Source organism: Cervus canadensis, chromosome 10, assembly GCF_019320065.1.
Source record: "Cervus canadensis isolate Bull #8, Minnesota chromosome 10, ASM1932006v1, whole genome shotgun sequence".
Taxonomy (NCBI): Eukaryota; Metazoa; Chordata; class Mammalia; order Artiodactyla; family Cervidae; genus Cervus; species Cervus canadensis.
In genome coordinates, this window is record NC_057395.1 from 72,044,620 (window position 1) to 72,066,714 (window position 22,095).

Genomic DNA, 22,095 nt, shown 5'->3' on the forward strand with positions numbered 1-22,095 from the left:
TTACAACAGTGACAAAATACCAACTCAGACTAGCTTAGGCAGTTTATTGGGTCATAACTGAACTATGGGAAAGGTGTGGGAAGAACTGCTCTCAAGATAAAGGGGAATGAAGGGCTGACTGGTCCCTTCTGAAGCCTCTCTTACCATAATTTCTCTGCTTTTCTAATTGAATTAGATTTATTTTTCTCAAAAAAGTTCCCCTTCTCCCAGACTGGAACCATAGCTTCAGGAGTTTCCAGGCTCATCTCTCCTACCTTTACCAAAATGAGGGACTTCCCCTTAGTGTCCATTTAAATAAAGGATGTCAATAGACCACACATACACACACACGCACACACACCCTGATCTGTCACTGGGTATCAGGCTTTCATGATCAAAAATTCCCATCAGATTCCTAAGTTGATGGTACAAAGAACCAGGAGTTCTTTGGAAGAAACAGGGGGCCTGTTCTAAAAAGGCAGAAGCCATGTTGGATGTATACATTGTAAATATCCACCTTATAGATGATTTCTACTTCCTTCCTTTTATTTTATGGGTGTTTTCTGTCTTCTTACTGAGATTTCAAGAGTGTCATGCCACTCCAGATGTCGAATGCCACCTTCCCTATTACTTTCTTGGTCCACTTCAGGGACTGCCTGTGAAATAGCAAAGTATTATGATTAGTCGTTAAACACTCAAGGCAAATTTGCCTTTGAGAGCTTTTCTTGGGATCAGAGGGAGAATGAAAGAAAAGCCTAGCTCGGGGCTGGGAAGGGTAAACTGTTAGATCTGGGTGGGGCTTGCAGGAGCTGAGGAGTAATGGGGGAACATCTTGGCTACACCGGACCTACCACTGACTTGTTGAATGACTATGGGTGATTCCTCTCTCTCCTTTGGGCTTCATACTCTTTAAGTATAAAGAATTTGGTCCTGATGCTACCAACAGACCAGCCAGCCCGACTTCTTTGTGAGAATGTGAGATAGCTCTTGGGGCTATTAGAAATGATGTAACAGTCACCATATCTCCCTGTGAATAATCCCTGGGGAAGGGCCCAAGGTCCCTCCCAGGATGGGGGTGGATATTTCCCCGTAGCACTAAAAAAATTTAAGTCTTGTCCCTTGTGAAACCACAGACCCACCCTTGGCACCTGACCAAGCTGAAGCCACATAAAACTAGGCTAAGCTTCAGCTCTCAGTCATACACCTTCCTGACAACATGAAGACCAGAAGCTTCTTGGTCCAGGTTGTGGTCCTTCTCGTCCTTGGGACACTGGTGGCAGAGGCAGCTATTGTAAGAGGTGAGTGGACAAGTGGCCTGGGTGAGGCCAGCTTGGGTTGAGGAGAGGTTGTTAGGGGCAGCCTGGGTCTTGACAAGGGGCAGCATGCAGAGCTGGAGCCCACTCTTTAGCCTGGATAGCAGGCTAAAGTTTTGAGTGTATCCAGAGAAGTAGGAAGTTGCCCACTAGACTCCATGTACATTCCACCCCAGGACTGAGAAATCAGGGCTATTTGTGGAAGGAGTGTTGTAACATGACCTTGGCCTCAAGCACTGATACTTGGACAGAACATGAAATGAAGTTGAGGAGCCCCAGGAATCTGGGCCCTGGGTGGTGTCTCTTCCTTGCATTTTTCTCCATCAAAGTACCTGAGTCATCAGTCCTGTAAGGGAAGGTTAAGAACTAATAGGGCCTCAGAAATCATGGAGTCTGAAGACTTTTATTTTCCAAAGCAGGACACTGAGATCCAGAGTGAGGTGAGGGATTGTCAGGGCAATCTCCAGAGCCAGGCTGGAGCTCAGGTCTCCTGGCATGTGTCTCACAGCTCCTTGCCCTTCCACCAAGTTTCCTCAAAGATGACCATGTGTCCTCATCTCCTGAAAGTCACTCCTCCCTGGCATATCCTCATGAGGGCCCAGGACCCAGAATGGAGGGTGAGGGGAAGAAACAGACACCCATAGGAAACCTGGTTCTATGGACCTTTCCCCCAAAGCCCAGGGAACAGCCATCTGAGAGTGCAGACCCCAGCTAACCCTGGTGAGCCTCCTCTGTCTCAGTCTCCCTCAGCTTAAGGGACACTGCAGTGAGCAGTGGCTGGACCTGGAGGAAAGACTATATAGTTGAAGCAGACATGCTGGTCTAAATATTAATAATAGTACGGATATTTCTTTCAACAGGTCGTCCAAAAGGTCAAGGCAGTAAGAAAGGAAATGTTTTAGGCAATGGAAAGGGTCCAATCAATGGTCAACATCCTGTCAAAAGACCAGATCCAGTGAAAGGTCAAGGTCCAGTGAAAGGTAAAGGTCCAGTCAAAAGTCAAGGTCCAGTGAAAGGTCAAGGTCCAGTCAAAAGTCAGGGTCCAGTGAAAGGTCAAGGTCCCGTGAAAGGTCAAGGTCCAGTGAAATGTCAAGGTCCAGTGAAATGTCAAGGTCCAGTGAAAAGTCAACGTCCAGTGAAACGTCAAGGTCCAGTCAGAGGACAAGATCCAGTCAAAGTACAAGAATCAGTCAAAGGACAAGATCCAGTCAAAGTTCAAGATCCAGTCAAAGGACAAGACCGAGTAGGAGGTCCATTCCTCACTAAGCGTGGCTCCTGCCCCAGGGTCCTGATCCGGTGCCTCATGATGAATCCCCCTAACAAGTGTCTGAGAGATGCTCAGTGCCCAGGAGCCAAGAAGTGCTGTGAAGGCTCTTGTGGGAAGACCTGTATGGATCCCCGGTGAGGTGAGAACTGGGTGGAGGAAAAAGTGACCCATGAGGGCACAGAGAGGCTGGCTGGTGGAGGGTGATCCTAGGCTAGTGGGGGAAAGGACATGGGGAGGTGATGGAGAGACTGAGGGGTCTCAGAGGCTATAACTGGGGTCCTGAGATGGATGACATGTAGACTTGGTCCTGCCTCCCACTGCCTCTGAGTCTTTCACCTGCTGATTCGCATTTCCGACTCTCTTTTCTTCTACCAGGTAGAGTCTTCTTGCTGCACCTGTGATGTCCCCAGGGAGGTAGGCCCCGGTGCCTGTCGCACGACCCTCTCCCACACTGCCCCTTCTTCCTCTCATCCAGGAGGCCCAAGCTTGAGCATGGACTGCCTCCCTCATGAACGTTCCAATAAAAGACTGCTTTCAACTCCATTTGTTTCTGGCTCTTATCACTTCTGGGCTCCTGAGACCTCCGGGTGTGGGTTTGAGACTTCCTGTCCCCGGTGGAGAGTGGAGTGGGACCCATGGCTGATGTTCTTGGGGTGTGAAGGAGAGCAGGGGCAGGAACAAGAGGCCTGTTCCTAGGGTTCACTGTAGAAATCCAAAAATCAACCCAAGAACCACAGCCTCCATTTCACCAGGAGATGGAAACCTAGACATTTGCCTCTGGCCTCGAACCAGGGAAATAAAGCCCCCAAACCTTCCCATTGACCTCCACTTCTGACCTGGCTATGATCAACCCTGCCAGTGTGACCAGCCAGCCCTCCTGGCTAAACCTCTGACTCCCTCCTTCCCTTTCTCTAACGTTTCCCATGAATCTGTATCCTCCAAGAAGACAGAAAGACAGATGCCAGGAAATCCCTGCTCTCGAAGCATTTCACCTGTTCACACCTGAGATGACCTCCAATAACACACAATTCCTGTGGGTGAAGCAATATCCCCTCCCAGCTTTCTATTTCAAGATGTGAATGAGGAGGAAAGACACATTGATCTTCCATTTCATTGCTGAATAAAGTTCTCTGGGGACATACAAGTTGGGGTAGAGTAGACTGGAGGAGTGAAGACAGCGGGAAGGTGTATGTTGGGTAACCTTGGATGACCTCATGGCTCTGCTGTTGGCTCATCTGCCCCACTGCCCTTGTGCAATGGAGTTCTCCAGGAAGAAGTGGGAGGGGCATTGGGGTTCAGTGGGCACCCCACTTGGCAGTCAGGAGACCTGAGTTCTAGTTCTAGGCTCCTCCCAACTTGCTAGATGACTGCAGATAAATCTCTTTATCTCTCTGAGCCTCAATTTTGTCTGTTCAGTTTGAGGGGAGTTGGGTGAAAATATTCTGGAAGTCTAGTAATGAATGTCAGTTCAGCCCTGATATTCTGGCGCTGAAACATCTCTTCTTTGCGTGTGTGTGTTGGGCTCTGCTAGAGGGGAGTTGGGGAGCAGAGGCCTTGTTGGGGGAGAGAGAACAGATAGCCCAGTGTCCCTTAGACACCACCCCCCACCCCAGGAGCCAGGGTTCCCCTCTGATTCTCCAGGGAGTGGACTGGACCACGCATCTTGGAGCACAGACAAGAGCAGGGCCTAAACTTCTGGTCTGAGAAGCATAATACACCACTGGTGGTGAGGATGGTTTCTGTTTTAGTGTTTTGTCTCTTCCAGATCCTGCACTAAACATGTCATAAGTGTTGTCTTATTTCGCATTAGAACTCCCTCAGATGGGCCATATACACCTCTTTAATTTTGTTAAAAGATTGAGACCATGGGACTTCCCTGGCAATCCAATGGGTCAGACTCAGCCCTTCCAGGGCAGGGAATAATCGATCAGGGAACTGAGATCCTGCAAACCACACAGCACAGCCAAAAGAGAAAAGATTGAAGTCATGAAAACATTATTAGTCACCCAAAGACACAGAGCTAGTAAGTGATGATAAGTCCAATTTTTTCAAAATTTTTTATTGAAGTATAACTGATTTACAATGTTGTGTTCATGTCTTTTGTACAGCAAAGAGATTCAGATCTATATATCCATACACATATTTTTTCATATGCTTTTCCATTATGGTTTATCACAGGATATTGCATATGGTGCCCTGTGCTATACAGGAGGACCTTGTTGTTTATTCATTCTATGTATTATAGTTTGCACCTACGAATCCCAAATTCCCAATCCATCCCTCCCCAGCCCCACCCCCTTGAAACCGTAATCTGTTCTCTATGTCTGTGAGTCTGTTTCTGTTTCATAGATAAGGTCCTTTTAGTCATATTTTAGATCCCACATGTAAGTGATATCATATAGTATTTGTCTTTCTCCTTCTGTCTTACTTCATTTAGTGTGATCATCTCTAGGTTCACCCAGGTTGCTACAAATGGCATTATTTCATTCTTTTTTATGGCTGAATAGCACTCCATTTTGTGTATATCACACCCACACCTTCTTTATCCATCCATTTGTTTGGGGTTTTTTTGTTGTTGTTGTTCATCTATTGATGGACATTTTGGTTGTTTCCATGTATTGGCTATTTGAAGAGGGTTATATGAACATAGGGGTGCAACTAAAGCCTATTTTATTCTTAAGATTTGGCTGCACCACACAGCTTACGGGATTTCAGTCCCCCAACCAAGGATTGAATTCAGGCCCAGCCCATGGCAGTGAAAGCACCAAGTCCTAACTAGACCCCCAGGGAACTCCCATGAATCCTATTTTTATTGTAAACTAGCAATAATCAGAAAATGGGAAAAATTCCCAATACTAATATCAACACAATTAAACCACTCAACAAATAAACTTAATGACAGAAGGGAGAACTTTAAAAAAGAAATGTAAACAAGTATTCACGTAGCAAATTAAAAAGTCTTGCATAAAGAATTAACATGTTCCAGAATGTGAAGATTCTGTATAGTGAAGACAGAAATACTTACCCCTTCGATTTTGTCTCTTTCCTCCATTATATTGAGATAAAATTGACATATAACATTGTATAAGTTTAAGGTGTATAATCTGGTGATTTGATATATGTATACACTGCAAAATATTTACCACAATAAGAATAGTGAATAAATCCTTCTCCTCAGGTAATGACTATTTTATTGTTGTTGTTGTTATGGTGAGAACATTAAAGCTCTACTTTCTTTTTTTTTTTTTTTAACTAGTTCCTCTTTATTTATTTATTTTTTAATATTTATTTTTTTTATTAGTTGGAGGCTAATTACTTCACAACATTGCAGTGGGTTATGTCATACACTGACATTAATCAGCCATGGAGTTACATGTATTCCCCATCCCAATCCCCCCTCCCACCTCCCTCTCCACCCGATTCCTCTGGGTCTTCCCAGTGCACCAGACCCGAGCACTTGTCTCATGCATCCCACCTGGGCTGGTGATCTGTTTCACTATAGATAATATACATGCTGTTCTCTCGAAACATCCCACCCTCGCCTTCTCCCACAGAGTCCAAAAATCTGTTCTGTACATCTGTGTCTCTTTTTCTGTCCTGCATATAGGGTTATCATTACCATCTTTCTAAATTCCATATATATGTGCTAGTATGCTGTAATGTTCTTTATCTTTCTGGCTTACTTCACTCTGTATAATGGGCTCCAGTTTCATCCATCTCATTAGATCTGATTCAAATGAATTCTTTTTAATGGCTGAGTAATATTCCGTGGTGTATATGTACCACAGCTTCCTTATCCATTCGTCTGCTGATGGGCATCTAGGTTGCTTTCATGTCCTGGCTATTGTAAACAGTGCTGTTATGAACATTGGGGTGCACGTGTCTCTTTCAGATCTGGTTTCCTCGGTGTGTATGCCCAGAAGTGGTATTGCTGGGTCACATGGCAGTTCTATTTCCAGTTTTTTAAGAAATCTCCACACTGTTTTCCATAGTGGCTGTACTAGTTTGCATTGCCACTAACAGTGTAAGAGGGTTCCCTTTCCTCCACACCCTCTCCAGCATTTATTGCTTGTAGACTTTTGGATAGCAGCCATCCTGACTGGTGTGTAATGGTACCTCATTGTGGTTTTGATTTGCATTTCTCTGATAATGAGTAATGTGGAGCATCTTTTCATGTGTTTGTTAGCCATCTGTATGTCTTCTTTGGAGAAATGTCTGTTTAGTTCTTTGGCCCATTTTTTGATTGGGTCATTTATTTTTCTGGAATTGAGCTTCAGGAGTTGCTTGTATATTTTTGAGATTAGTCCTTTGTCTGTTGCTTCATTTGCTATTATTTTCTCCCATTCTGTAGGCTGTCTTTTCACCTTGCTTATAGTTCCCTTTGTTGTGCAAAAGCTTTTAATTTTAATTAGGTCCCATTTGTTTATTTTTGCTTTTATTTCCAGTATTCTGGGAGGTGGGTCATAGAGGATCTTGCTGTGATTTATATCGGAGTGTGTTTTGTCTATGTTCTCCTCCAGGAGTTTTATAGTTTCTGGTCTTACATTTAGATCTTTAATCCATTTTGAGTTTATTTTTGTGTATGGTGTTAGAAAGTGTTCTAGTTTCATTCTTTTACAAGTGGTTGACCAGTTTTCCCAGCACCACTTGTTAAAGAGGTTGTCTTTTTTCCATTGTATATCCTTGCCTCCTTTGTCGGAGATAAGGTGTCCATAGGTTCATGGATTTATCTCTGGGCTTTCTATTCTGTTCCATTGATCTATATTTCTGTCTTTGTGCCAGTACCATACTGTCTTGATGACTGTGGCTTTGTAGTAGAGTCTGAAGTCAGGCAGGTTGATTCCCCCAGTTCCATTCTTCTTTCTCAAGATTACTTTGGCTCTTCGAGGTTTTTTATATTTCCATACAAATTGTGAAATTCTTTGGTCTAGTTCTGTGAAAAACACCGTTGGTAGCTTGATAGGGGGTTGCATTGAATCTATAGATTGCTTTGGGTAGAATAGCCATTTTGACAATATTGATTCTTCCAACCCATGAACATGGTATGTTTCTCCATCTGTTTGTGTTCTCTTTGATTTCTTTCATCAGTGTTTTATAGTTTTCTATGTATAGGTCTTTTGTTTCTTTAGGTAGATATACTCCTAAGTATTTTATTCTTTTTGTTGCAATGGTGAATGGTATTGTTTCCTTATTTCTCTTTCTGTTTTCCTCATTGTTAGTGTATAGGAATGCAAGGGATTTCTGTGTGTTAATTTTATATCCTGCAACTTTACTATATTCGTTGATTAGCTCTAGTAATTTTCAGGTAGAGTCTTTAGGGTTTTCTATGTAGAGGATCATGTCACCTGCAAACAGCGAGAGTTTCACTTCTTCTTTTCCTATTTGGATTCCTTTTATTTCTTTTTCTGCTCTGATTGCTGTGGCCAAAACTTTCAAAACTATGTTGGATAGTAGTGGTGAGAGTGGGCACCCTTGTCTTGTTCCTGATTTCAGGGGAAATAAAGCTCTACTTTCATAGCAACTTTCAAGGATGCAATAGTTTTGCCCCTGCACAGCCTCCCTTGGTGACTTTGGCACCAGATTAACAAAATAATCCAAGGAAGGGGTGGTTGTTATTGTTGTTGGGTCATTCAGTCACTCAGTCACAACTGACTCTTTGTGACCCATGGACTGCAGCAAGCCAGGCTTCCTCATCATTAACCATTTCCCAGAGTTTGCTCAAACTCATGTCCATTGAGTCAGTGATGCCATCCAACCATCTCATCCTCTGTTGCCCCCTTCTCCACCTGCCTTCAGTCTTTCCCAGCATCACGGTCTTTTCCAATGAGTCAGTTCTTTGCATCAGGTGGCCAAAGTATTGGAGATTTAGCTTCAGCATTGACTTTAGGACTGACTGGCTTGATCTCCTTGCTGTCCAAGGAACTCTCAAGAATCATCTTTTAGGGTTTCAAATAGCTCAAAAGATGAAGCAAGGGGTTAGGGACAATAAAATGTCTGCAGAGGGGATTCACTTGGTTCAGTTGGGTCCACCTGCCAATGCAAGTGACATGGGTTTGATCCGTGGGCTGAGATCTAAGAACCCACATACAGTGGGGCAAATAGGCCCACAAGCTGCAGCCACTGAGCCTGTGTGCTCTGAAGCCCATGCTCTGCAGGAAGAAAGGCCACCGCAGAGAAGCCTGCACACCGCAACTAGAGAATAGCCCCCTTTCGCTGCAACTAGAGAACAGCCTATGCACAGCAATGAAGACTCATCACAGCCAAAAATAAATAAATAAATAAAATTATATAAAAAAGAAAAGTCTGTGGGCAGATGTACTTTCCCTTTATACAAGGAGAAATTTAGGAAGAAATGCTTTTACCAATTTCACTCAGCAAATCAGGGCCACCAAGACCTGATTCCCTCTCTCCTAGACCAATGTTCATTCTACCTAACTTTGGAACTTGCTGATTTGATCAAACTCTTATAAATGTAAATTTCTCTGATTCCGACTGATGCCTGAACATTTGTCTTCTGACACGTGGAGCGCACTGGCATTAAAAAATTTTAATCATGTATAGTGTCAAGGGGGAGTTATTCACTCAAAGAAAGAAGGGATTCACATCATGATAAGGGGCCCAAATGGGGAAACATGACTCTGGACCAAGTATTCATCGGTTCCATGTCCCCATTTGGACCAGGTTCTGCTGACTTGGGAGCCTGTACCTGGGCAGAGAAGAGAGTCTTTTCATTCCTATTCAGACATCCAGCCTCATATTCCTTCCAGGTACCTGCTATTCTCTGTCCTTGCTCGATTCAGAAGCAGGCAGTACTGTGCCCAATCCACTTAGACTCATAAAAGTTCCACACACTCTCTGGACCTCACTGACACCATCTGTAAAAGAGAAGGCCAGAGCAGGTGGAGGTTTCCAAGCTCTTTGCACTAAAACCCCAAATAACCTAGAACCTAATACAGGCATATCTGACATGTGAATAACTCCAGGCAGGAAGTCAGGGGGAGGGTCAGAAAGTGGGTTTGTGACTTCAGGCACTGTTGAGGTCACACACACACACACCCACCCACACACACACCCACACACACACAGCCCTTTGAGCGATGCACAGTAGCTTGAGAAGAAGAAACATCACATGTTCAGTGCCAGTGGGAGGACTCGTTCTTGCTCCCTACTTCCACCTGCTGGATCTAGCATCCAACAACCTGGAGCGCCCATCAGAGGCTGGGAGCCTTCTGCCCGTCTCTGAGGTTTCCTGGTCATCCCTGAGGCAGAACAACTGAGCATCACTCAAAGGTTACAGGAAACTCCGAGTGCTTCTGATGCCCTAAGAACAGGACCAGCGATGCTCTCTTCCCACTGGGCGTGTGTGTCGTCCTTCTCAGGGTGCCAGTCCGAGGCGTCAGAAACACGCACCCGGTATTTATCAGCTCTTTCAACTTCCCTGATCACACAGCCGTCCATCTAGTTAGAACATGCAGTCCACTTTGAGATGATCATGAACCACTTCTTTACTTAAACATGAAAAACCTGAGGCTCAGAGAGGAAGATGACGGGCTTTCCAAAGTCACAGAGTGCTCTCGAGCTGGATCCACAACCAGGATGTAGAGCTGCCTTCCTGACCGTGTGGTCAGTACTGCGTAATCTGTTTCCTGCAGGGCAGTCCCTAAGATGAGATCAATACTCTTGAGTGATGGGACAGCACATGGAAATATGTTGATGGAAACATATACAAATGGAGAAGATGGTGCAGATGGAAGCAGTTTGGCTGAGATGATCCTCTACAAATCTGTCGAATCAGCTATTCTCAATGTTAAGGCAATTATCCTCAATGTCAAGGCAGTTATCCTCAATGTCAAGGCAATTATTCTCAATGGGGTCTCTGGCTCCCCCTTATTCTTCCTTTTCAATGATCTCGACTCCTTGTGTTTTCCAGGTTCCCAATATTGAGAACAACAGCTCCTGTAGAATCTTTCAGCCTCTTTCACTGTTTAAGGGACTGATGGAGCCCTTGGCGATAATCTCTCCAGCTTCCTCATTTTACAGTTAATAGAACTAAAACCCAGAGGAGGGAAAGGATTGCCCAAAGTTGTTGATACTGGCGTTTAATGATCAATGAGATGGTGCATCTTTCATATCGATTCAGGTGTTACTTAACACTTTCTCCCCCTCCATGAGCTGCCTTTTCATGTCCTTGTTCCCTTTTAATTGAGCTGTTCTGATCAGTTTAATTGCCTTGTCACAGCTCCTCCTTTTACATTTATTTTATTTATTTTAAATGGAAATATATTTGACATATAACTCTGTAAGTTTAAGGTGTGCCACATATTAACTTGATACACATATATTGAAATATGATTGCCATTGTATCAATCATTAGTGTCTCCATCATGTTACATAATTATATTTTTTTGAGTGGATGAAATAAATTCTAGTCTCAGCAAATTTAAAGATCATAATACAATATTATTGTACTTATTCAGTCTACTGTGGATTAGATCTTTAGGACTTATTTCCTACTCTTTACAAATTTGTACCCTTAAATAATCCATCTCTTATACCTCCCCATACCCTAGAACTACCATCTTTCTCTCTGTCTATATGAGTGTGGCTTTTTAGATTTCGTATATAAGTAGTATCATACAATACTCATCTTTGTCTGACTTATCTCACTTAGCATAATGTGTTCAAGATCCATCCATGTTGTTGTAGGTGGCAGGATTTCCATCTTTTTCATGGCTGAGTAATATTCCATTATATATGGATCTACATATGTCACATCGTCCTTATCCATTCACCTCTATGGGCACTTAGGTTGTTTCCATACCTTGGCTCTTGTGACAAACGCGGCAATAAATGTAACAGTGCACATATTGTTTGTCTATCTCGGACTGATCTCACCTAGCCTAGGGTCCTCAGGGTCCATCCTGTTGTCACAAATGGCAAGATTTTCTTATTTTTTAATGGCTGAATATCACTTACATACATGAATAATAGAATGAAATGTTGGGAAAAAATCAAGAATTCAACATAAAGACCTAAAAAAATACAGAGTAAACCAAAGGAGAACTAAAAGGAAAATAATAAAAAAGATAAAATCATAAAATTTCTAAACTCAGGAATAGGAAAACAGTAGAAGATCTAATCAATAAATAAAAGTCCTATTTAAACACTAAAAAATAGTGAGACCATGAGCTATTTAATTAGTTTTCTTTTTTTAAAAAAAAAAAAAGAAGCAGAACTAAATATAATAAAGCGTGTTGGTAGAAATCACCATGGAATGAGAAAAAGTGATCCTGAGATATTTCACAGATGAGCTTCTTTTCTCGCCCCCTTTGGCTGCTGTCCTGGCCCCGAGGTTCTGAGGATGAGAAGGCTGGGTAAAGGATCAGCCGGCTGAATAATATTTCAGTGTCACAAAGGGGGACTGAAAACAAAGCTCATGAGGTTTAGAGTACAGGCTTCTAAGTAGCTGATTTGCCAAGCCAATCAGAAAGGATTTTTCCTAAACTTGAATTGCATCTCAGAGAGGACAGGCCCAGCAGAACTGGAGGACAGCGGTGAAGATGCACAGAGGAAAAGCATAATGTCTTGGTGTTACCTTCCCTTCACGACCTGAAACAGACCAGTGCCGTGACCGTGGCCTGAGAAGGGTTTGCTGACACTCAGGATGAGGGTTTGGGTCACACCACCAGGTAAGCCACTGAGAGTAGCTCTGATGGTAGCTGAGGACAAGGAGACGAATGGGGTGACGAGGAGGGGTGATGACGATGGCGAGCATCTGTGGCAGGGACTGCGGCTGTAGTCTGCCCCACGGACCCCACCCTCTATGGTTTCCTATGGGAAGAGAGCCCACCAGAGCTGTTCCCAGTGTGAACGGGATGTGGATCCCCAGAGCAGAAGGAGGTGTGCAGCTCAGAGCTCCTTCAAGAAGCAGCTCGCCACCCAGCTGCGAGGAGTGTGTTAGCTGATCACGGACAGGAAGTGCCTCTCAGACACCTGGTACTTGAGCTGAGATCACACTATACCCGGGGAAGCCCCTGGCCAGGAACAGAGTAAGGCTGTCTTTCAAGGCTCTTTCCCTTTCTGCCTAATGGAGGACCCCCACTATGGAAAATCCTTGCTCCAGAGCTGCCCCAGGGGGCTGGCAGGGATGTGATCAGGTCAGCAAGGTGATGCTCCTGGTACCTAGTCCTGCATCTTCTCCTTCCCTTTCACAGATGTTGCTTTGCCATGAAACTTGCACTGCTAACTCTGTCTCAGCTTCTGCTCCCTTGAGAATGTAATCTGCAAAGCATGGCTCATGGAGTTATGAGGCTTCAGGTTCAGGGCACTGTAAGAATGAGCGTCCAGGCAGCGTGGTCACAGCCAACCACAGCTCAACAACTGTGCGATGTGAACACCTTTACTCTGTCCTAATACTCACTGCAGCCCCCAGTGGTCCCTGACTGGGTGCTGCTGTGGAGGAAAGTACTGCATTGCCCTGCGAAAGGCTGCCCTTTGGTCCTTGCTGCTTAGGGTCACTCAGTGGAGATCTAAGTGTCAGGTAGGAGCATCAGATTTGCCAGGCATCTTAGTGCAGCCCTAGCTATCAGGGTGAAGCAAAGTGACTCATTGATTTGTTCAGTGTCTGCAGCAGGGGTCCAGATGTCCCTCAAGACTCAAGTGTGGGGACTTCCCTGGTGTTCCAGGGGCTAATCCTCCATGCTCCCAATGCAGGGGACCCGGGTTCGATTCCTGGTCAAGGAACTAGATTCCACATGCTGCAATTAAGAGCTTGAATGCTGCAAATAATGTTCCCGTATGCCATAACTAAAGATCCCGCCATAATAGAAGAACCCACCTGCCACAACTAAGATCCAACACAGTCAAATAAATTAACAAAATGTTTAAAAAGACTCAAGTTTGAAGTCCAAAGAGAGTACCAAAATACAGTGGGCAGTCAACAAACATCAGACACCCTCTGCCTGAGTCTTCACATTGGCGGTTACAAAGGGGACTTCACAAATGTTGCCACCTCTGAAACAGAAACCACACTCCCTGGTCACCATGGCAACGTCCCTGGAAAGGGCCTTCTCTTATCGGACTCCTCTTCCACCAGTTTCTCTCTTAGCAGTAGTTTCTTTCACAAGGTCACTTTTAATGGATCTGAATCATTTTTTCTACCCATTTTATTTATTTATTTTTTTAATTTGGTTGCTCTGGGTGTTAGTTGCAGTGCTTGGGATGTTTAGCTGCAGCATGTGGGATCTAGTTCCCTGACTGGGGATTGAACCCAGGCCCTCTGCATAGGGAGCGTGGAGTTCTTAGCCACTGGACCATCAGGGAAGTCCCTCAATCCAGGGAACCAGTAAAGTTGCTCAGTCGCATCCGACTCTTTGCGATCCCATGGACTGTAGCCTACCAGGCTCCTCCATTCATGGAATTTTCCAGGCAAGAATATTGGAGTGGGTTGCCATTTCTTTCTCCAGGGGATCTTCCCGACCCAGGGATCGAACCCAGGTCTCCCGCATTGCAGGCAGACGCTTTACTGTCTGAGCCACCAGGGAAGCCCTGCTGCTGCTGCTGCTGCTGCTGCTAAGTCGCTTCAGTCGTGTCTGACTCTGTGCGACCCCACAGACGGCAGCCCACCAGGCTCTGCCGTCCCTGGGATCCTCCAGGCAAGAACACTGGAGTGGGTTGCCATTTCCTTCTCCAATGATGAAAGTGAAAAGTGAAAGTGAAGTCGCTCAGTCGTGTCCGACTCTTAGTGACCCCATGGACTGCAGCCCACCAGGCTCCTCCATCCATGGGATTTTCCAGGCAGGAGTACTGGAGTGGGGTGCCATTGCCTTCTCTGAGGGAAGCCCTAAATCCCTCTAAAGTGGGATTTTAATCCCAGATTATCTTCCAGACTTCCAACACTAGATGGCGCTTGGTCTTCCCTAGTCTGCAAACAGTGTTTTTAGACACTAAGATAGTAATTCAATACTTGTCCCAGGGTTGTTTACTCCTGAATCACAGTAGGGTGCCTCTATCCCCCACTGCCTTTGAGCAGAATGTCACATCTTGTCCAGCCAACACTGCCAAAGCCTTGGGCATGGAAGTGAGATGCTTCTCTGCTGGAAGTGAGATGCTGCAGCCATTGGCTGCTGGGAGAAATCCTCACTTCTTCCTTTCTCTGTGTCTACTTCTAACAGTCACTAGTCCTCACACCTATGACAGCGTTTGTGGGTTCTTAAAACCAGCATTTGTGCACACGTAGTGGCTGCAAAGAAGGCAAGGGGGAGCTGGTGTCTGGACCTTCCAGCTGCTGTAGGGAGTGAGCCTCAGCCTCCCACTCCCCAGACTGACCTGGAGGGACACTCCCTCCTTCCATGTGTGCTTAGAAGTCCAGACATGAAAGTTGTCTAAAGCACCTCATTCCGGCTGTGAGCACTGGAGCAGCTGCTCTGCACCCTCCTCTCCATTCTATGTTCTGGTCTCAGCTCTGCCCTATAGTTTAACCACCTGTTAAAAAGAAAGGGGTTGGGACTTCCCTGGCGGTGCAGCAGATGAGAATCCGCCTGCCAATGCGGGGGACATAGATTCGATCCTAGTCTGAGAAGATTCCATGTCCTCAAAGCAGCTGAGCCTGTGCACCAAAACTAGAGAGTAGCCACTGCTCCCTACAACTAGAGAAAGCCAGCGTGCAGCAAGGAAGACCCAGTGCAGCCAAATATAAATAAATAAAGCAATGTGCACATGTTAAGAAAAAAAGATTTTAAAAAAAGGAAGGGAATTGGATGGAGCAGGATGGCTCCAATATTCTCTAAACCACCTACTGCCTCATCAAGCCTTTTCCACTCTGCCTGTCATGGTGAGGAGAGAACAAAGATGATGGGAAAGGTGAGAACTTCTGGGGCTGCATGATGTTCAGTTCAGTTCAGTCGCTCAGTTGTGTCCAACTCTTTGTGACCCCATGGACCACAGCACGCCAGGCCTCCCTGTCCATCACCAACTCCCGGAGTTTACTCACACTCATGTCCATTGCGTTGGTGATGCCATCCAACCATCTCATCCTCTGTCATCGTCTTCTCCTCCTGCCCTCAATCTTTCCCAGCATCAGGGTCTTTTCCAATGAGTCAGCTCTTCACATCAGGTGGCCAAAGTATTGGCGTTTCAGCTTCAACAGCAGTCCTTCCAGTGGATATTCAGGACTGATTTCCTTTAGGATGGACTGGTTGGATCTCCTTGCAGTCCAAGGGACTCTCAAGAGTCTTCTCCAACACCACAGTTCAAAAGCATCAATTCTTTGGTGCTCAGCTTTCTCTATAGTCCAACTCTCACATCCATACATGACTACTGGAAAAACCATAGCCTTGACTAGACGGGCATTTGTTGGCAAAGTAATGTCTCTGCTTTTTAATATGCTGTCTAGGTTGGTCATAACTTTCCTTCCAAGGAGTAAGCGTCTTTTAATTTCATGGCTGCAGTCACCATCTGCAGTGATTTTGGAGCCCCCCAAAATAAAGTCTCTCACTGTTTCCACTGTTTTCCTATCTATTTGCCATGAAGTGATGGGACCAGATGCCTTGATCTTAGTTTTCTGAATGCATGATATTAGTGAAGTTAATAAGAGATGCTCGCTGAAGTTCCCAGAATGGGCGCTGCAGCCGGGAAATATGTGGTTAATTGGGACCAGCTCAAGTGCTACCACACTCCGGCCAGAGACACAATGTTCCCTAGCTGAGGAACTTTTTGCTAAGATGAAGCTCCGACGTCATACCTGCACTCTCTGTGTGTACCCCGGGGTCACTGATAATTCTTGGACATTCTTTGGCCACTTCTTAGGCTCTCCTTGTCCAGAACCCCCTTAGATGAGGAGACTCTGTTCTAGCCAGACATGCGTATCTGCCCTCGGGTGTCCAGTGTGACAGGGGTCATGCACAGACACCACAAGCTTCTCAGCTTGTCCCAGATGCTCAGAGTCACAACATTCTGTTGAATTGGAGTTGGAAGTCTCCTTGGACATTAGCCAGACAAACACCCTCATTTCGAAAAGTAGAAAACATTAAAGTTCACACGAAGAGTCATGGACGGAGCTAGGGCTGGGAGCCACCTGTCCTGATACTATGTTTTTTCTCTTTCCATGGGGTGTTTTCTTCATTACTGTATTTTATCAATGCCTTTATTTTAATAGCATTGCCTAATAACTCTTCCCATTTTATATAGGATGTTGAATAAAGTAGGAGGATGAGGAACTTTTCAAAGAAAGACTTTATGATCTATTCATCTGATCTGAACCGGATTTCAAGTTCATGGCAGGAATTCCAGAGTAATTCCAGAATTTCTCAACCCAAAGTGTAGAATCAGGGACTTCCCTGGTGGTCCAGTGGTTAAGACTCTGCTTTCACTGCAGGGGGCATGGGTTCTATCCCTCACTGGGGAACTAAGATCCCACGTGCCCATCTGGCACAGCAAAAACAAAAACAAAAACAAAAACAAAACCCAAACAGCAACAACAAAAGGAACATAACAGGAAAAAAAAAAAATCCCAAAGTATAGAATCAAAGATAATAATCAAAGAATTGGGCAGGAGTTGAGAAGTCAGCTATGAACTGAGACTCTGCAATTTGCCAAGTCAGCAATTATCATGAATATCCTGCATCATTTTGGCGCCCTCTCAAAGATGTCTCTGCTTTTCTTTCACCAATTTACTCCTCACCGGCAGAGGCCTTTGCTTAGATTCTTGGAGTGTTTCTCCAGCAAGATGGGTCCTAAGAGACCAAGTCACCCATTTTATAATAACTGAGACAGAGACCAGTGGTAGATGGAATTTGCGCCAAATCAACAGTGGGAAACCAGTCTTATGGGGAAAAAAATAAGAATCGTGTTGACTTTCATTTGTATTTCTTTAATTATAGGCACAGTTGTATATATGGATGAGTTTTCTGCCATCCATATGTTCCTGGCCTGTGTCCATGTTTCTATTAGGTGATCTGTTTTCTTTACTGTATTGTAAAATGTCTTTCTATATATTATAGAATATATATTCCTATTGTATGTATTTACTCACATTTTCAGAATTTCTAATTTTTTTTTTCCTACTATAGGATTGATTTTGCCCTACAAAAGTTTTTCATTTGCTTGTGGTTAACTGTATCAGTTGGCTTTCAGAAATCATTCCCACATCTGTATCATACAAAACTTCAGTTAGGTATTCTTTGGGTATTTTTATAGTTCAAATTTTATGTTTATATCCCTGATCATCTAAAGCTTATTTGAAGATAATGGGTGGGGCAGAAGTCCAGTATTTCCCCCTGAATTGCTAATAATCTGTCTCAATATGATTTACTGGATTAGCTAACATTTCTCCAGTGATATGAAATTCTGCCTGTATCATTTATAAATTACCATAGGCACTGAGTTTCTCTTTTCTTCCATTACGTTGTGTGTGTTCCCTCACCATTATTGTTACACTCTAATTCTGTAGATATATTTTTATGAGAATTTTGGTGACATTGAAATTAATTGGTGACCACTTCACAGAGCATACAAATACTTAGTCATTGTCGTACATCTGAAACTAATACAATGTTATATGTCAATTACACCTCAATTAAAAAATAAATTTATGATTTTAAGCACGTTACTAAGATGTTCAATGGGCTGTGAGGAAAAAAAAAAAAACTAAAAATCAAATCAAATATCTGATTTAAAAAACTTAACCTTTGGGACTTCCCTGGCAGTCCAGGGGTTAAGATTTCACCTTTCAATGCAGGGGGTGCAGGTTCAGTCCCTGATTTCGAGGTAGGACCCCACATGTCTACAGCTAAAAAAACAAAATATAAAACAGAAACAATATTGTAACCAATTCAATAAGGATTTTAAAAATAAAAAATCTTAAAAAAAAAGCTCCTGGCATTTAAAATAGAACCAGGGCTGAAGTTCTCCTGCTGAGAATCTAGAATCAATGCAGCAGGATACCTGTAGGTATTGTGAGCAAAAAAGCCCCTGAAGAAACCAATGTTTCATGAAGGCCAGGACACAGAAGGACAGCTGAGCAAAATCTGCTTGATGATGCTGCAGAGGACTTGACATCCAATCATGTCTTTCCTTCCCTGAAAGTGAAAGTGAAAGTTGCTCAGTCGTGTTGGACTCTTTGCCATGCCATGGACTAGTCCATGGGATTCTCCAAGCCAGAATACTGGGGTGAGTAGCCCTTCCCTTCTCCAGGGGATCTTCCTAACCCAGGGATCCAACCCAGGTCTCCTTCATTGCAAACGGATTCTTTACCAGCTGAGCCACCAGTGAAGTCCAAATTTCCCCAAAGGAATTGTCCCTGATGAACACAAATACTGACCCAATATATCTAACCAAGGATTTCTTACTTTTGCCACTATTACCGTTTGGAGCCAGATACTTCCTGTGATCATCAGGGCTTTCCTGTGTATTGTAGGATGTTTTGCAGCAGTTCTGGGCTCTACCTACTAGAAAGATCATCCCCTTAAGTTATAAAACATCCCCAGGCATTGCCCAATGTCCTCAGTGGCAAAATCACTTTGATTGAGAATCACAGATCTAGGGCTAATCTCATTCCCCCAGAACACTGGATCCCTTGAAGAACTAAATACACTCCAATCCTGGAACGTTTCCAACAAGCTAAGTTCTTTCCCACACCCTGACCCATTAACTATTACTTTGGGAAGCTTAGCATCAGACAGTATCTTCACTTATATCTCCTGGTTTTCCTGTTAAACTGTTGACTCTATCAGCATAACACTCAGTTTTTAGTCTTCACTAAATTGCCAGGGGATGGCTCTGTTTTTTTCCAAAAATTCCCCGTGGCACAAATTGCTGGAGGCAGGGGGTGGAGGGTGGGGGGTTGCGGGGTCAGAGTTTGAGATGTACTGGCAGCCTATCCCTCCTGGGGAGATATAACCCTTGAGAGGGAGCTGGGACAATGAAATTTGCTATTTGCAACAACCTGGATGGACCTACAGCGTATTATGCCAAGTGAAATGAATCAGGCAGAGGATAACAAATACCATATGATTTTACTTAAATGTGGAATCTAAATAATAAAACAAATACAGACTCATAGTTGGAGAGGACAGATCAGTGGTTACCAGAGGGGAAGGTGGTTTCAGGGTGGCAGAGGGAGGGAAGTGGGTGAAGGGAATCCACTGTCTAGCGATGGATGGTAACTAGACTTAAGGTGGTGATCCTTTTGTAGCATATACAAATAACAAATTATAACTTATATAATGCCAAAAATTTAAATTTTGCTATATAACAAATGGACCTTAATTAAAAAATGTTTTTTTTTTTCCATTGGAAGCTCAATTCTAAATTTTTTAAAAGGGTATACGCAGTGCTGTGGAAAACCAGTTAAAAGAGACCTGTTGTTCTTTTTGTTAAATGCCTAAATTTGCTGCAGATCTCTCTAATAAAACCTTTTTTTAAGAAGGAAAGAAAGAGAGAAAGGCAGGTGAGAAGTTGGTGGACAGAGTTGCTGCTCCAGGAAGCCATCTTTCCCCCCAGCATCTCTCTGCCTATCCCATCTGTTACCAACTCCCCTGTGTGTATCCATAGATCTGCTTCTCATCACTGCTCAAGACAGATTTATTCTTTGCAACCAAGTAAGTAGGAACAACACACACTTTTACAGGAGTGCAGAAAAATCTAGAAGGGCTATTTGACCTGGGGTTCATATTCCAAAATGAACTCAGGTTAGACTTTTGAACTTAGAAAGAAATGAAGTTTATACAAAGTCAGGGAGACATGGAGGCATGTGTTAAAAGTAGAAAACACGACTGCATTTAAACTTATGCAATGCCCAATCAGTTCAGTTCAGTTGCTCAGTTGTGTCCAACTCTTTGTGACCCCATGGACCACAGCACGCCAGGCCTCCCTGTCCATCACCAATTCCCGGAGTTTACTCACACTCATGTCCATTGAGTCAGTGATGCCATCCAACCATCTCATCCTCTGTCATCCCCTTCTCCTCCTGCCCTCAATCTTTCCCAGCATCAGGGTCTTTTCAAGTGAGTCAGCTCTTTGCATCAGGTGGCCAAAGTGTTGGAGTTTCAGCTTCAACATCAGTCCCTCCAATGAACACCCAGGACTGATCTCCTTCAGGATGGACTGGTTGGATCTCCTTGCAGTTAAAGGGACTCTCAAGAGTCTTCTTCAACACCACAGTTCAAAAGCATCAATTCTTCTGTGTTCAGCTTTCTTTATAGTCCAACTCTCACATCCATACATGATCACTGGAAAAACCATAGCCTTGACTAGATGGACCTTTGCTGACTAAGTAATGTCTCTGCTTTTTAATATGCTGTCTAGGTTGGTCATAACTTTCCTTCCAAGGAGTAAGCATCTTTTAATTTCATGGCTGCAATCACCATCCACAGTGATTTTGGAGCCCAGAAAAATAAAGTCTCTCACTGTTTCCACTGTTTCCCCATCTATTTGCCATGAAATGATGGGACCAGATGCCATGATCTTAGTTTTCTGAATGTTGAGCTTTAAGCCGACTTTTTCACTCTCCTTTTTCACTTTCATCAAGAGGCTCTTTAGTTCTTCTTCACTTTCTGCCATAGGGTGGTGTCATCTGCATATCTGAGGTTACTGATATTTCTCCCAGCAATCTTGATTCCAGCTTGTGCTTCTTCCAGCCCAGCATTTCTCATGATGTACTCTGCATATAAGTTAAATAAGCAGGGTGACAATACACAGCCTTGACGTACTCCTTTTCCTATTTGGAACCAATCTGTTGCTCCATGTCCAGTTCTAACTGTTGCTTCCTGACCTGCATACAGGTTTCTCAAGAGGCAGGTCAGGTGTTCTGGTATTCCCAACTCTTTCAGAATTTTCCACAGTTTATTGTGATCCACATAGTCAAAAGCTTTGGCATAGTCAATAAAGCAGAAATAGATGTTTTTTTTAGAACTCTCTTGCTTTTTCGATGATCCAGCGGATGTTGGGAATTTGATCTCTGATTCCTCTGCCTTTTCTAAAACCAGCTTGAACATCTGGAAGTTCATGGTTCACATATTGCTGAAGCCTGGCTTGGAGAATTTTGAGCATTGTTTTACTAACGTGTGAGATGAGTGCAGTTGTGAAGTAGACATGAAGAGATACCCCACGTCCAAGGTAAGAGAAACCCCAGTAAGACGGTAGGTGCTGAGAGAGGGCATCAGAGGGCAGACAGACTGAAACCACAATCACAGAAAACTAACCAAGCTAATCACATGGACCACAGCCTTGTCTAACTCAATGAAACTAAGCCATGCCATGTAGGGCCACCCAAGACGGACGGGTCTTGGTGGAGAGGTCTGACAAAATGTGGTCTACTAGAGAAGGGAATGGCAAACCACTTCAGTATTCTTGCCTTGAGAACCCCATGAACAGTATGAAAAGGCAGAAAGATAGGACACTGAAAGATGAACTCCCCAGGTTGGTAGGTGCCCAGTATGCTACTGGAGATCAGTGGAGAAATAACTCCAGAAAGAATGAAGAGACGGAGCCAAAGCAAAAAGAACACCCAGTTGTGGATATGACTGATGATGGAAGCAA

The 22,095-nt window shown here is 44.0% G+C and overlaps 1 protein-coding gene and 1 non-coding gene across 2 annotated transcripts; one reads left to right on the forward strand and one right to left on the reverse strand.

Moving 5' to 3' along the window:
- The first annotated feature begins 1,117 nt into the window (after nucleotides 1-1,117).
- Nucleotides 1,118-3,102, forward strand: LOC122448808 (elafin-like). Its single transcript, XM_043480432.1, has 3 exons — nucleotides 1,118-1,277; nucleotides 2,153-2,698; nucleotides 2,935-3,102. Exons 1-2 carry the CDS (start codon nucleotides 1,196-1,198, stop codon nucleotides 2,695-2,697), a joined length of 627 nt encoding a protein of 208 aa, XP_043336367.1. The 5' UTR covers nucleotides 1,118-1,195; the 3' UTR covers nucleotide 2,698; nucleotides 2,935-3,102.
- A 10,705-nt stretch (nucleotides 3,103-13,807) lies between these two features.
- On the reverse strand, nucleotides 13,808-13,881 carry TRNAR-CCU. The gene has a single exon. It is a non-coding gene; the product is annotated as a tRNA-Arg (tRNA).
- Between the last annotated feature and the right edge of the window lie 8,214 nt (nucleotides 13,882-22,095).

Bases quoted from the DNA above. Each gene is read 5' to 3' on its own strand.
- LOC122448808 (XM_043480432.1), top strand. From the start codon at position 1,196: ATGAAGACCAGAAGCTTCTTGGTCCAGGTTGTGGTCCTTCTCGTCCTT. The intron at 1,278-2,152 runs GTGAGTGGACAA...TTCTTTCAACAG, and splicing joins AGAGGCAGCTATTGTAAGAG to GTCGTCCAAAAGGTCAAGGC.